General features: G+C 54.2%; 1 protein-coding gene across 9 annotated transcripts in view; it reads right to left on the reverse strand.

The window, feature by feature from the left end:
- Window positions 1-12,126, reverse strand: part of TNRC6C (trinucleotide repeat containing adaptor 6C) — a 116,492-nt gene that overhangs the window by 3,829 nt on the left and 100,537 nt on the right. For 6 of the 9 annotated variants that reach the window (XM_060394971.1, XM_027974165.3, XM_060394966.1 and 3 more), the window contains 9 exons: window positions 11,712-11,795; window positions 11,284-11,512; window positions 10,792-10,959; window positions 8,944-9,135; window positions 8,359-8,502; window positions 4,811-4,927; window positions 2,756-2,950; window positions 1,968-2,038; window positions 1,303-1,442 (listed from right to left, as the gene is read on the reverse strand). In XM_060394971.1, coding sequence (XP_060250954.1) covers window positions 1,303-1,442; window positions 1,968-2,038; window positions 2,756-2,950; window positions 4,811-4,927; window positions 8,359-8,502; window positions 8,944-9,135; window positions 10,792-10,959; window positions 11,284-11,512; window positions 11,712-11,795 — 1,340 coding nt within the window. The remainder of the gene's footprint in view (window positions 1-1,302; window positions 1,443-1,967; window positions 2,039-2,755; window positions 2,951-4,810; window positions 4,928-8,358; window positions 8,503-8,943; window positions 9,136-10,791; window positions 10,960-11,283; window positions 11,513-11,711; window positions 11,796-12,126) is intronic. The other 3 variants (XM_027974166.3, XM_060394968.1, XM_060394967.1) reach the window with 2 other exon arrangements.

The following is a 12,126-nucleotide window of genomic DNA, read 5'->3' on the forward strand; positions in this document are numbered from 1 at the left end:
CAGTTATATCTCAAAATGAAACAAAAACTCAAAAAACCCCACAAACACAGAAAGCAGAATGGCGGGTCATGTGAGCAGAGCAGCTGTGAGTCTTCCTGTGTCCTCCTTGCTGGCTATCCCGTGCTGGTGTTTTAAAACAGGAAAGGACAGCTGGAGGCTTCACGTCACAGGCCACCCAGAAACAGTCCTGCTGCTCACGCGTCACTGCAGCTGCTTCCAAGGCCAAAGTACGAGCTTTTCTCCCTTGGTTTAGATTTCTGGCGGCTGTGTGGTGGTGGTATCGAGAGCACGTTCTTAAGGACATGCATGAATGGACCACTGAAAGTGGGCATCGTTTAGGATCAGTGCGGTTCATTCTGGGCTGAAAACAAGAATGACTGATTTCTGGGGCCCACACCTCAAGTGACACTGCCGAGAAGGCCTACTCACAACATCTTATCAGAAGTCCTGTAATCTGGGGAGAGGAGTCGGCTGCAGGGAACACTACTAGGCCCAGGAGCAGGCACCGCCATGTCGCATGCCTGGGGACATCCGTGGAGAGAAGCTTTTTTTACCCCTAGGTCTCTCCTGGGGACCCACTCCCTCTGGGGTTGGGAGGAGGGGGCAGAGCCTTGGCACTTTGGCAGCAGAAGAAACCGACATGTCATAAGACACCTCTCATGCGGTGAATCGGTCCCTTCAAATTCATATGTTGAAACCCTAAGCCCTGAGACCTCATTGGGCCTGTGCTTGGAGAGAGTCTTTAAAGAGAGAATTGAAAAAATAAAATAAAATCAAGAGAGAATTGAGGTAAGCTGTGCTATTGGTAAAGAATCCACCTGTCAATGCAGGAGACTCAAGAGATGAAGGTTCCATCTCTGGGTCAGGAAGAGCCCTGGAGTAGGAAATGGCAGCCCATTCCAGTATCCTTGCCTGGAGAATCCCACGGACAGAGGAGCCTAGAGGAGTATCGTCCATGGGGATGCTAAGAGTCGGGTACAACTGAGCAACTGAGCACACACACGTGCGAGGTCATGAGGGTGCCCCTAATTCACTTGGACCACTGTCCCTAGAAGGAGAGGAAGTCGGGATACACTCAGACGGAGTGACGTGAAGGCAGCTGTGTGCAAGCCGAGCAGAGGCCTTGGGGGAGGTGATCTTGGCCACACTGCCGGACTTCCAGCCTCCAGACCATGAGCCGGTGGACACCAGTGCCCGGGGAGCCCGCTGTGCCTCAGAGGCCCCGGGACCCTCCCGAGGCCCAGGCCGAGCGCTGCAGGCCGCAGCCAGGGCAGTGCGGGGCGGGGGAGGGGAGGGACGCACATGTGCAGGGACTTCTGGGCCTTGGCGGCTTCCTCCTTGGAGCTGTAGCGGACCACGGCGTTGCCCTGCGTCAGGTTCAGGTGGAATGTGATGAGGGGCCCGTGCTGCAGGCACAGCGTCCGCAGGGTGGAGCCGTCGATCTGAGTGAGGAAGAGGAAGGGCGGTCATGCTAGTCCTGGGAGGTCATCACTCCGCGCTTCAAAGACGAGCTTTATGCAACCTGGGTCCACAGTACCCTGGGACGATGTCTGTCTTAAGAGGGCTTCAAGTACTGACTGCGATAGTAACCTTGGGCACCTCACCGTTTACCATATAATTTAGTCTTGGACATTTCCCTCTAGTTGGTGAGCTGGGCTGCCAGGAGGAGGAGAAAAACCTGCTCCAGCTCTGCCCCCCTCCTCAGCAGCACACTTCGCCCCGAGCCTTGCAGTCCCGGACCCCGGGACACGTGAGCACAGGCCACATCATCCTAGAGCGGGTGCAGGTGAGGGTGAGCTGCTGTGTTTATCAGGGTGCACTCTTCAAGCCTCAGAGGGGTGGAGAGTAAACAGTCCACCAGAACACAGGTAAGTGACCACCGCTGCCCGCACTGCCTTTGGACCAAGTGAGGCCTCGGCTTATGGACAAAGCCCTCAGGCCGGCATACCCCCACCAGCTGCCTGTACCTGGGGTGTGAGGTTGCGGAGAACGAGCCAGCTGCTTGTCCTTCCTGAGGCGTCGGTACTCCAGGCGGAACCTGCGCCCAGGGGGGAAGCCGGTCACCAAGGCTGCGCCGAGTCAGACCGCTCTCCCCAGCGCCCCAGGCCCCCGCACGCGGCTCGCAAAAAGCCTGCGCTCCCAGCCTTGTCACCCCTGGAAACCAACCCAGACTCGGGGTCCCTGCAGACCCTCAGGGGCGGGTGTCGCGGCAGAGACTCGAGAATTGCCCGGAAGTCTTGGTCTCCTCCTCTGCCCCCCACCCCTCTCAACTTTAGAATCAATGCTCTAAAACCCCACTTGCTGGCAAAACAACGCAGACTCGCAGGCTGGCTTCACTCTCAGTGTCGTAAACCCTGTGCACTCCCTCATCCCCACAGTTCAGAGGGGCCCGAGGAAGCCCCCGGGACAGGGCGGTGTGCTCACACTGGGCGTGGAGTCCCTTACGCTGGGTGAACGGGCCTCTCTGAGGGCTCAGTGTGGACCCTCAGTGGGTGCAGAGACCCCTGGGATCTCCTGGCTCAGAGCAAAGCTGTGTATGCTAACACGCAGGGCTGATGCTGAAACACGGGCAGCAGAACCTGGGCCTGCACAATCCCCGAGAGTCTAGGTGCCCTGGCCCCCTCAGCCCTCTGGGGGGTCCTTCTGAAGAAGCTGCAGGACAATATGGTAGGCACCTACCTTCCCTAAGGGGAAAGTGGGTTAGGCACGGACACTCCCACCCCTCACCCATCTGGATGCGAGAACGGAAGCATACCCGAGGAGTAAGAGCTGGTCCAGCCGAGGGGACTGGCTCCCCAGGCGGAGGAAGGCTTGGGGTTGGTTAGCCCTGGCGGGGGCCTTGTGGGTGCAGTAGTGTTTCTGGGCACCTTCCACAGTTCGTGAGACAGAGAGGCTTGCGTGTGGGAGGCAGAGCCAGAGGACCACGTCGATTTGATGTCTGACAGCTTACCTAGAAAGGCGGAGAAAGGAAGCACGGGCATGCTTGAGACCGAGAGCCACAAAGGGTCTGGGGACTCGTGCCAGGAGAGCTCTGGCTCCAGCGGACCGCGGGATCCGAGGGAAGCACCCCGTCAAGACCCCCACTTGAGGACCGCAGGCAGTCCCCTGAATTTTTGCCCAGAGACACAGTCTGCTGGTGGCTGTATAGACCCTGCCAGGATCGCTGACGCTCAGTTTGCTACATGCGTCAGACATGAGCTCTCCAGAAAAATGGCACTTTTTTGTGGTTAGGTGCTAAAGCTAATTTCACAAATTCTGCTGGGACACGTCTTATCGCATATCAAATTAATCAAGATCAAGGCCCTCACACACACACGCACACACACACATATATATATATATCCTTTTGCTATTTCTTTAGGTGTCAGTCTCCTATCAAAGCAACACGCCCTTTGATGTAACCCGCCTGAACTTGCATCTCCCAGCACTCTCTCCACAGCTTGGAGACCCGTTCTCTGTACCTGCAGAAGTGGGTGTGGGCCAGGTGCCCCAAGGATTGGCATCTGGGCACCTTGTCTGGAGAAAGCCTGTTGTAAGGCTCTTTGTGGAAACAAACAAAAAACAAAGCCCGTGATGACTACCAGCTCTGGCCCCTCCTGTGCCCGGGGACCTGCCACGCAGCCGCCTCAGGAACCCAGTGTGGCGAGGGCAGCAGGCAGAGAGGTTGCTGTTGCCCTGCTCCTGGGCCCAAGCTGCAGCGCCAGGCAGGCACCAGCCCCCCAGCACCAGGCTGGCACCAGGCCTGCGTGGGACGCCCCTTCTACCCTGGCTGCTGGGGGCCGACTGCAGCTTCACAACAACAAAGGCTCATTTGAGCACAGGAGTCCCTGATCAGGAAAACTGAAATGCCAGATAGAAATGGCCCGAGATAATGGAAGATGGTTTTGTTTGCTCATCTCTTTGGCCAAATGACTGGTAAGTTTTAACTGCTTAATACATCCCCTTTGTAAACATGAGAGAGAATAAACATTGGAAGGACTAGAAATAATCCAGAAGCTCTTGCTCTCTTTTTTAAATAAGATGCTAAATCATAGTGGAACTAATTTCTCCCCGAGGCACTGGTATAAAGAGAATTCCTATAGCATTGTGATGCTGGTTTAAACAATAGCTGGACAAGAAGATCGGTGGAATGGAGAAACACAGTTGAAGAAATTTATAAACAACAAACTCTCTTTACGTAAACTCCACATCTTTTTGCAAACCTGCCCACACTGTAGGTATGTCCACAAGTCTTTACATCCTTGTCTTAACATTTCCAGGTAAAAATTCCTTCAGAGTTATTATGACAAACAAATTAATTCTCAATTCTCCTTTAAGCCTAAAAGAAATGCCTTACTGGAAAGACTTGTGAAGCCTACAATGAGAGAGGAATAACCCAGGCACCGCATGGATCTGAGCAATGGGAATTAAGCTGATAACAGCAGTTCCCAGCAGCTGCTGCCTTCAAGTCTGTGAGTTTTATATACCCCTGGTTTTGTGGTCGTAAGAGGAAGGTTGGGGGGAAGTGGGAGGGGAGGGGGAAGCCGATACATTTAGGCAGTAGCTGTATGGCATCTCTAGCGCTGGGGAGCTTCTATAAGCCCAGGATCTTTGTGACAGGAGGTGTCACCATCCCCAGTCCCCAGAGAGGGGGTGAGCGGTGCCCGAGGCCCTGTGGCTGCTCGGCAAAGCTCAGGCTCACTCTCCATCACTCCATGTGGCCTCCCAGCTTGGAGGGGAGCAAACAGACCACCAGGAAAAGCCAGGCCATCAGTCTTATTTGGGGAGAGAGAGAGAAGGCGACCAGCACATCGAGAGGCCAGGTGCGTACCTGCAACAGCAGGAGCGGGTGCGAGGCTGCTGAAAGCGCGACTGTGGCCGGAGGCAGCGAGCGGCCAGGCACTCGAGGGAGGCAGCGCGGCATTCTGAGATGACGGTGGGGAGGACCCTGCGGAACCAAAGGCGGCACTCTGAGAAAGGCGAGCACGGGCCCGCGGGGGGAGCCACTCAGCCCCGGCGTGAGGAACCCCAGCACCCGAGAAGCAGTCTCCCAGGCTGCGTTTATGGAAGTGGTGGGAAACAAGCGCGACCACAGTGAGGACAGGAAGACACAGGCGCACTGCGCCTTGGGGCGCCCGGGGCCTTGCCAGAGGCCCTGGAGAGGGGCTGGGTGCGGGGTGCTGGAGACCAGGAAGCTGGAGAGGAGAGAATGGCCACAGAGTGTTTTCAACAACACGTCAGGGTTTGGAAGGATCCCGTGGATTTCCCCTTCCAGGTAAGATAAAAATAAAAACTCAGGGCGACCTCCATCTTTTCATACCTCCAACAATACTTACAAAACTGAATAAAATGAAATAAATCTCCAAGCTTTTTGTTACAGATTTTGCTTTAAAGAGACCGGTGCTTTCCCTGACTCCTTGCCAAGGTTCGTATTTCTCTCTTGAATGCAAAACATCCAGGAGAAACAGGCACTGGCGACCGCGTCGATGTGCGCCACTGGGCCTCCAGGCTCGCCCCTCCTGCTGCCGAGGACCCTGTTCCTATCCTGGGAGGGGGGCTGACTGCGTCGACATGCGCCACTGGGCCTCCAGGCTCGCCCCTCCTGCTGCCGAGGACCCTGTTCCTATCCTGGGAGGGGGGCTGACTGCGTCGACATGCGCCACTGGGCCTCCAGGCTCGCCCCTCCTGCTGCCGAGGACCCTGTTCCTATCCTGGGAGGCGGGCTGACGGGTGGGCCCCCCCAGCACCCCTGCCGGTGCATTTTCCGCGTCACCAGGTCTGTTCTCTGAGGAAAGCAGGAAGCAGAAGAAGGAGAAGGATGACGCAGGGCAACAGTGTGCTAAGCTTTTAGTGGGATGGACCAGAGCTCTTCAGACTTGGGAAGGGACTTGGGTGGTGTGCGCAAGCTGGCTGGAAGAGGGTACAGGGCACAGAGCAGTCTGGTAGTCAAGTTTACCACCATGAACAGAATCTCAAAAGACATGGGGCCCCCGATGCAGGGCCCCACCTGGGACGGTGTGTTCAACAACCTCAGGGACTGCCAGGCGTGTGGCACCTCCCAGGCTTGTGCAGTCTACAACCTGTACGGCTGTTCACGGCAGCCCTGGTGTAACTGACCTCCTCAGAACAGGGCACCAGAGCTGATGAACGTGAGGATGTATTTGTAATCTGCAGGTCTTTGATTTTAAAAGACATCAGCTCTACTGACAATCTAACCTTAGTTCCTAAACTCTCTGTTTCTTATTTACCAACAAAATGCAATCAACTTGAGATTCCAAATTATAGACTATTTAACCCAACATGGTACTTCGTTTATAGTTAATAGTAGAGCACTTGGGTTTTTACCGTGTTCTAGTTTGACATTTTTAGTGCAATAGTGGAATCTATCCCATAAAATGATGGCTAATTTTCCTTTTTAGTATCAATTTGTCAGGCGATGGCACAACTGCATTTTACCATCTGGCTAATATTCACCTCATAACGGTTAGCACTATAAATAATATTCAAACAAATATATGGCTAAAGTGAATTTTTAACATCAAATCAGAGCTTAACACCAATGAAAAGAAAACCCAAAACTGTAAATAAAACCCCAAAACCTAAGGTACTCAATAAAGAAAACAGAAAACTCCATTAAGAAAATATGTAAAATGAACAAGCCAACATCCAGGAGGTCAGTGGCGTTTCCTGCCAGGGCATATTTTCTCAAATCTTTTTCCTTTGTAGTTTAGACTAAGCTAATCACTCAAGAATACAACAGCCTTCTGTGGCTGGGCCCGGAGCAAGCTCAGCCCCCGGGGTGCCTGAAGCCCCGCGTGTGGGGAACACAAGGGGGTCCCGGAGAGGGGTGGTCTGCGGGATCTGGCCACGGCCATTTACTCCTGGCCCTGAGGCTGTGGGGCTTCCTGTAAATGGGTTCTACATAGAGATCCGCTCCTTCTGCTCCCTCCTCTCAGATAAGACCAGGAGGTGGGGGCCCTTTCCTGGGCGAGGCTTGGTCTTGCGGTGGAGCTGACTGGGACTCGCCCTTGGGTCACACAGGGCACTACAGGCTCTGTCCTGCTGACGTCCCATTTCTGCCAGGGCCTCGGAGGCTTGGCTTCCCTCTGCCCTGACGTCTGTCCCGACAGCACGGCTCTGCCCTCGGGACTCCCCTGCCCTCCAGGACGCCTGTGTCCGATCACGGCACACAGGTGCAAAGGCGGAGATGGCCTGCGTGCCCCAGGTGCCAGCGACCTTGGGCTGACACTGGACACCGGTCAGGAAGCGCCACTCTGCGCTGAGCAGCCTTGACTCTTTCTAAGGTCTTCTACCGCCTGGATGGCCATGCTTGCCCACCCTCCACAAGCCCAAACACACCGAATCACCCCTTCGCTTGGCACAGCCCTGCAGCCACACGCAGTGTCCCGAGGGGCGAGTCTCCCCCGACCCCCACTACCTCAAACAGGCTCCAGGTCCCGTAGCCTCGAGCCCCTTTGCCTCACTCATCCGTCCCCAGCCGCGGGGAGGCCTGCGACCGCCCTGCTTTTGACACTGCTGCCTCGCCACAGGAATGCCCTGCATTGAAGGAAGAGGTCTACGCTGCCCTCCGACCTGAGCCACAGGCATGCGTGGAATCCTATCACTTCAGAGAACCACCGACAAGGAGGCCTCTCCCCACAGGCCATGTTAGCCGGAAAGCTAAACTAACGTTTCGGAAATACCCGAGTGACCTTGCTAGTGCTGAGCATCGCGGGTAAGCTGGCTGTTCTTTCTGCTACTAGAACGCTGAGGAGAGAGGTCCGTCAGCCCTGGCACTCACAGAGGGCCTGCATCTGTAGGCCTCGAGGGAAGGCAAGCTAGTGCCCTCCTCAGTTCTGCAACTAAACCCGCGTTTATGTTCTGTAACCTCACAGCTCAGCTCATCACTTCTGCCAACTGGATCCTCAAGCCTAAACAGGGTGTGCCAAGCTTTATAGCGTCAGGAGTTTGTGCCAGGAAAAAGGTCCTGGGGAATGAATTCAGTCTTTTTACCAAACATTTTGAGGAAAGGAAAAATTGGCTGAGATGGATGAGTAAATGGCCAATTCACTTCCAGTTCAAAGAGATTTCAAGTGGAAACCTCTTCCTTACGAAGCTTGATGGCTAACACTGTTACTTTATAACACAAGATGTATAAGCACCGTGTATTAATAAATCCAGCAGGGACACGGAGCCCAAAGTTATCTCCATTTTCCCATAAGCACTGGTCGACTTCTCCTTATGCTGCGTCTGATAGCAAGAGAGTTCCCATCAGTGTGTCTGACACTCCCCTGCCTCGCTTCCCACACCCGCCCGCTGCCCGGAGCAGAACGCCTGCACAGAGAACACCACGCAGACGTGGGCAGGGCACCTCCTCACCTCCACTCTTGAGGAGGTAGCGGTTGACATCCTGTATGGTGGTGTTGATGGTGGGCCCGGTGGGGACACTTCCAGGAGTGACGTCGGGGTCATTCTCCGGGTCTATGTTCTGAAGTCCTTTCCAGGGAACTCCAGGATGGAATTCTGGAAGATTTCAAACATGTGAGTATTAGAGCACCTTCGTGTTGCTTCATGACAATTTATGGAAATGTTTATAGTCTGGTAATTCAGAGGTACACATTAGATTTCCTTCAGTGAAGCATCAGTCCTTCGGCGCAAACTAGGTATCAGAACTAAACTCAGACAGTGTTCACGTGGGAGTATAAAGCCCAGACACATTCTGAGCAGATGGAACACAGCACCTCCCCCTCCTCCTCCTCCCACTGATCTGAGGGCTACAGAAAAGCCTGTGATGCCAACGACACCCGCGATTTATCTGTGAAGGTACTGCCAATGAAAAAGCCAAAGCCGTGAGGTCCGTGCTCCCAGGATGCTGAGCCTGGGTCCTGGCTTCTCTCGGGCCTCATCACCTCCCTGGGTGTGGCTGGAGTCCTGCTGCCACACAGGAGCGCTGCATGCTCTTACCTGGGGGCCAGTTGATGCTGGAGCCATTTGAGATTTTATCACTGTCGGATTTGGCACGTGACCAGCTATGGGGAACAGCTACAGGAGGGCTGGCTGGTGACTCGCTGCTCTGGATTAAATCGTACCGGCCGTAGGAGTCGTCAATGGAGGACTTGGCTGGAGGTCCGATGCTCAGACCTCCAGGGATAGCACCTGGAGGGGGAGCAGGAAACACAGAGCTGAGTGAGTGGGCACCCCCGGCCCCAGGGCTGGGCCTCGCCCTCTCCTGCCAGCCTCCCTGCGGCCAGCGCTCTCCACGGGAAGTGACTGTCTCAGCCAGCCCAGACTCTTGCAAGACACGCTCTTTAAAAATTCTTCCAGTTTGTCATTTGAACTTCTCGATAAATGCACACCCACACCACGGTGGAGTGCTCTGGGGACAGCCAGCGAGTGTCTGTGGTCAGCTGCGGTCCTTGCAATTGTCCGCGTCCCTCCCCTCATCTGCTGGCCTCTGTGTGGCCTCGGAGGCCTAACCCTACCTCCCTGGGCGACTGAGGGCTCTCCTCCAAGGAGACTGCCCGGATAGCATGTGACGATTTTCCTGTAGAACTAATCATTAGGGAGAATTTTTCCTTTTTAGAGTGCTTTATATGAAGAGAGAATTATGTTCCCTATCAAATTTCCTTTGCTGTTTATGCTACCAGGAAATTAAGAGCTAAATTCAATGTTTAACAGTGACATCACCACCTATGGTTATTAGCATCATTTTCTTTCTTTTTTTTTTTTTTTGGCTGAGTGGCTTGTGGGATCTTCGTTCCCGGACCAGGGATTGAGCCTAGGCCCATGTGGTTTAAGTGTCCAGTGCTAACCACTGGACTTCCAGGGAATTCCGTGGTTATTAGCATTTTTGCTTTTTATCTTTTCTAAGCATTAGATTTTCCTATTGCATTTAATCATTTTATTGAAAAAATTTTCTTTCAGACAAATTTTTGGTTGAAGATACAGATATACGTTATAAGTGCGCAGCCATGACCTGTATTCTTTGCTGCTCTGGGGCACTTTTAATTACTTCTCAATTAGTAGCTAAGGTGTGAAAGTTGAGGCTTCAAGAGATTTGGTCATTGACTAGAAAGGGTGTTACATACTCTAATGAATGAAAGATATCTTGTTATTGGTTAGTTGCTAAGTCATGTCTGACTCTTTAGAACCAGTGGACTGTAGCCTGCCAGGCTTCTTTCTCTATTACCTTATTGAGGTAACACTGGTTTCTAACGTTATCCAAATTTCACGGGTACGACGCTGCATTTCAACTTCTGTCCACACCACAGGGTGCTCACCACCAACTCTTGATTTCCGCCCGTCACCGCAGTTGACCCCCTTTCCTTATTTCGTGCTCCACCCACCCCCTCCCCTTTGGTCACCAGTACTCTGCATCTCCATGCTTGTTTGGTTTGGCCTTTTGAAATATTTTCTGTTCCGATTTTAGTACTGCATTCTTAGAACAGAAATGCAGTGTGAGTAACAAAGGGCTTCCCAGGTGGCACAGTGGTAAGGAATCCACCTGCCAACGTAGGGGACACGAGAGACATGGGTTTGACCCCAGGGCCTGGAAGATCCCCTGAAGGAGGAAGTGGCAACCCACTCCAGTACTCTTGCCTGGGAAATTCCATGGACAGAGGAGCCTTGTGGCCTGCAGTCGATGGGGTTGCAAAGAGCTGGACCTGATTGAGCACGTGCATGTGTGTGAGCACGTGCATGTGTGTGCGCGCGCACACACACACACACACACACACACACGTAACGAAATGGGGATGATGAGCACGCACAGCAGTAGTGACCAGACCCTGGGGCTCCTCAGCTTGGACATACCATGCTTGCTGGGGTTCTGGTCGAGCGGAGAAGCAGCACCGGGTAAGTTATCCATCGGGTTGGGGTGAGTCCACTGAGGGAGGCGTGACTGGGACTGAGACGGGTCCTTCACTGATAAACCACCGGTCATGTCCATGCTGCTGACATTCATGTTTGGGTTCAGTCCAGCTAAAAAGAAAAGCACTATTAGGATATGTCTGCTCTTCCTCCAAATGGTGACTGTCTAAAGCTCTCCTAGAGAAGCAATCTAAGTCTTAGTTCATGGCCAAATATTTAACAAAGTGCAGACTCCACTACAGTGGGAGTGAGCTCGGCCTGGAGCTCCCACTGGAAATATCTTCAGAAATTTTATACTGAAAACCCCTCTGGGCCCAGCAGAGCCCGTGCTCTTCGGGGACAGCGAGCCCCACCCTTAGAAGGAACCCTGAGGCAGCCTCGCTCCGGCTCTGCTGGAACGGCGCACGTGGTGGATGCACGCAGGCCCCGACTCACCGAGAGGGTAGGGGGCGAAGGTGCTGGGTGAAGATTGCTGCTCTTTGGTCTGCAGCTCAGGGAGGCCGGGGGCCTGAGGGTGGGGGGGGAAGCTGTCCAGGGCCGATTTGCCTGCAGAGGGGTGCAGAGACAGGTGTGGCGGGGGCGGCGGCTTCACGAGCAGGGCCTGGGCCAGCTGGCGCTGGTGCTGCTGAATCTGCTGCTGCAGGTTAGTGATTGTGCGCGCAACCTGCGGGGTGGGGGCGGGAAATGGCGAGAGGTCAGCGGGGCTGGGGGGCGCTGCCTGGGCCCACCCCCACTCCAACCCAGGTGACCCCGGGGGCTTTCCCAAGGGGCGGCTGCCTGTTACAGCCATCATCAGGGACAGCCTAACAAGGTCGGGGGAGGGGGCGGCCAGCGAGCCAGCTCTGTCGTCCGGGGGCCCCTACTTGCTGCTCCTGTTGTCTCATGGGTCCGGAAATGTTCCGCTGGGCCTGTAGCATCTGCTGCTGGATCTGTAAACGTTGGTACGCCTGCGGATGGCAGAGAACCATCAGCAGACTGCAAGAGAGCCACTACTAAGGGGTTTGACTTCTGTACATTAAAGAAAAAATAGCCCAGATTCGTCAGTCCCCTTACCACGCTGTGGTTTAAGCATATTGTGAGGCATTTTCAAAAAGAGACACGTCTTTCTAAAACCTTTTTTTAAAGTGTTTGTTTACTTGTTTTGGCTGCTCTGGGTCTTCGTTGCTGCGTGTGAGCTTCCTCTAATTGCAGTGCCCAGGCTTTGCATTGTGGGGGCTTCTCTCGTTGCAGAGCACGGGTTCTAGGTGCTTGGGATCAGCAATTGCGGCACAGGGGCTT

The sequence above is a fragment of the Ovis aries genome, chromosome 11 (genome assembly GCF_016772045.2).
Source record: "Ovis aries strain OAR_USU_Benz2616 breed Rambouillet chromosome 11, ARS-UI_Ramb_v3.0, whole genome shotgun sequence".
Taxonomy (NCBI): Eukaryota; Metazoa; Chordata; class Mammalia; order Artiodactyla; family Bovidae; genus Ovis; species Ovis aries.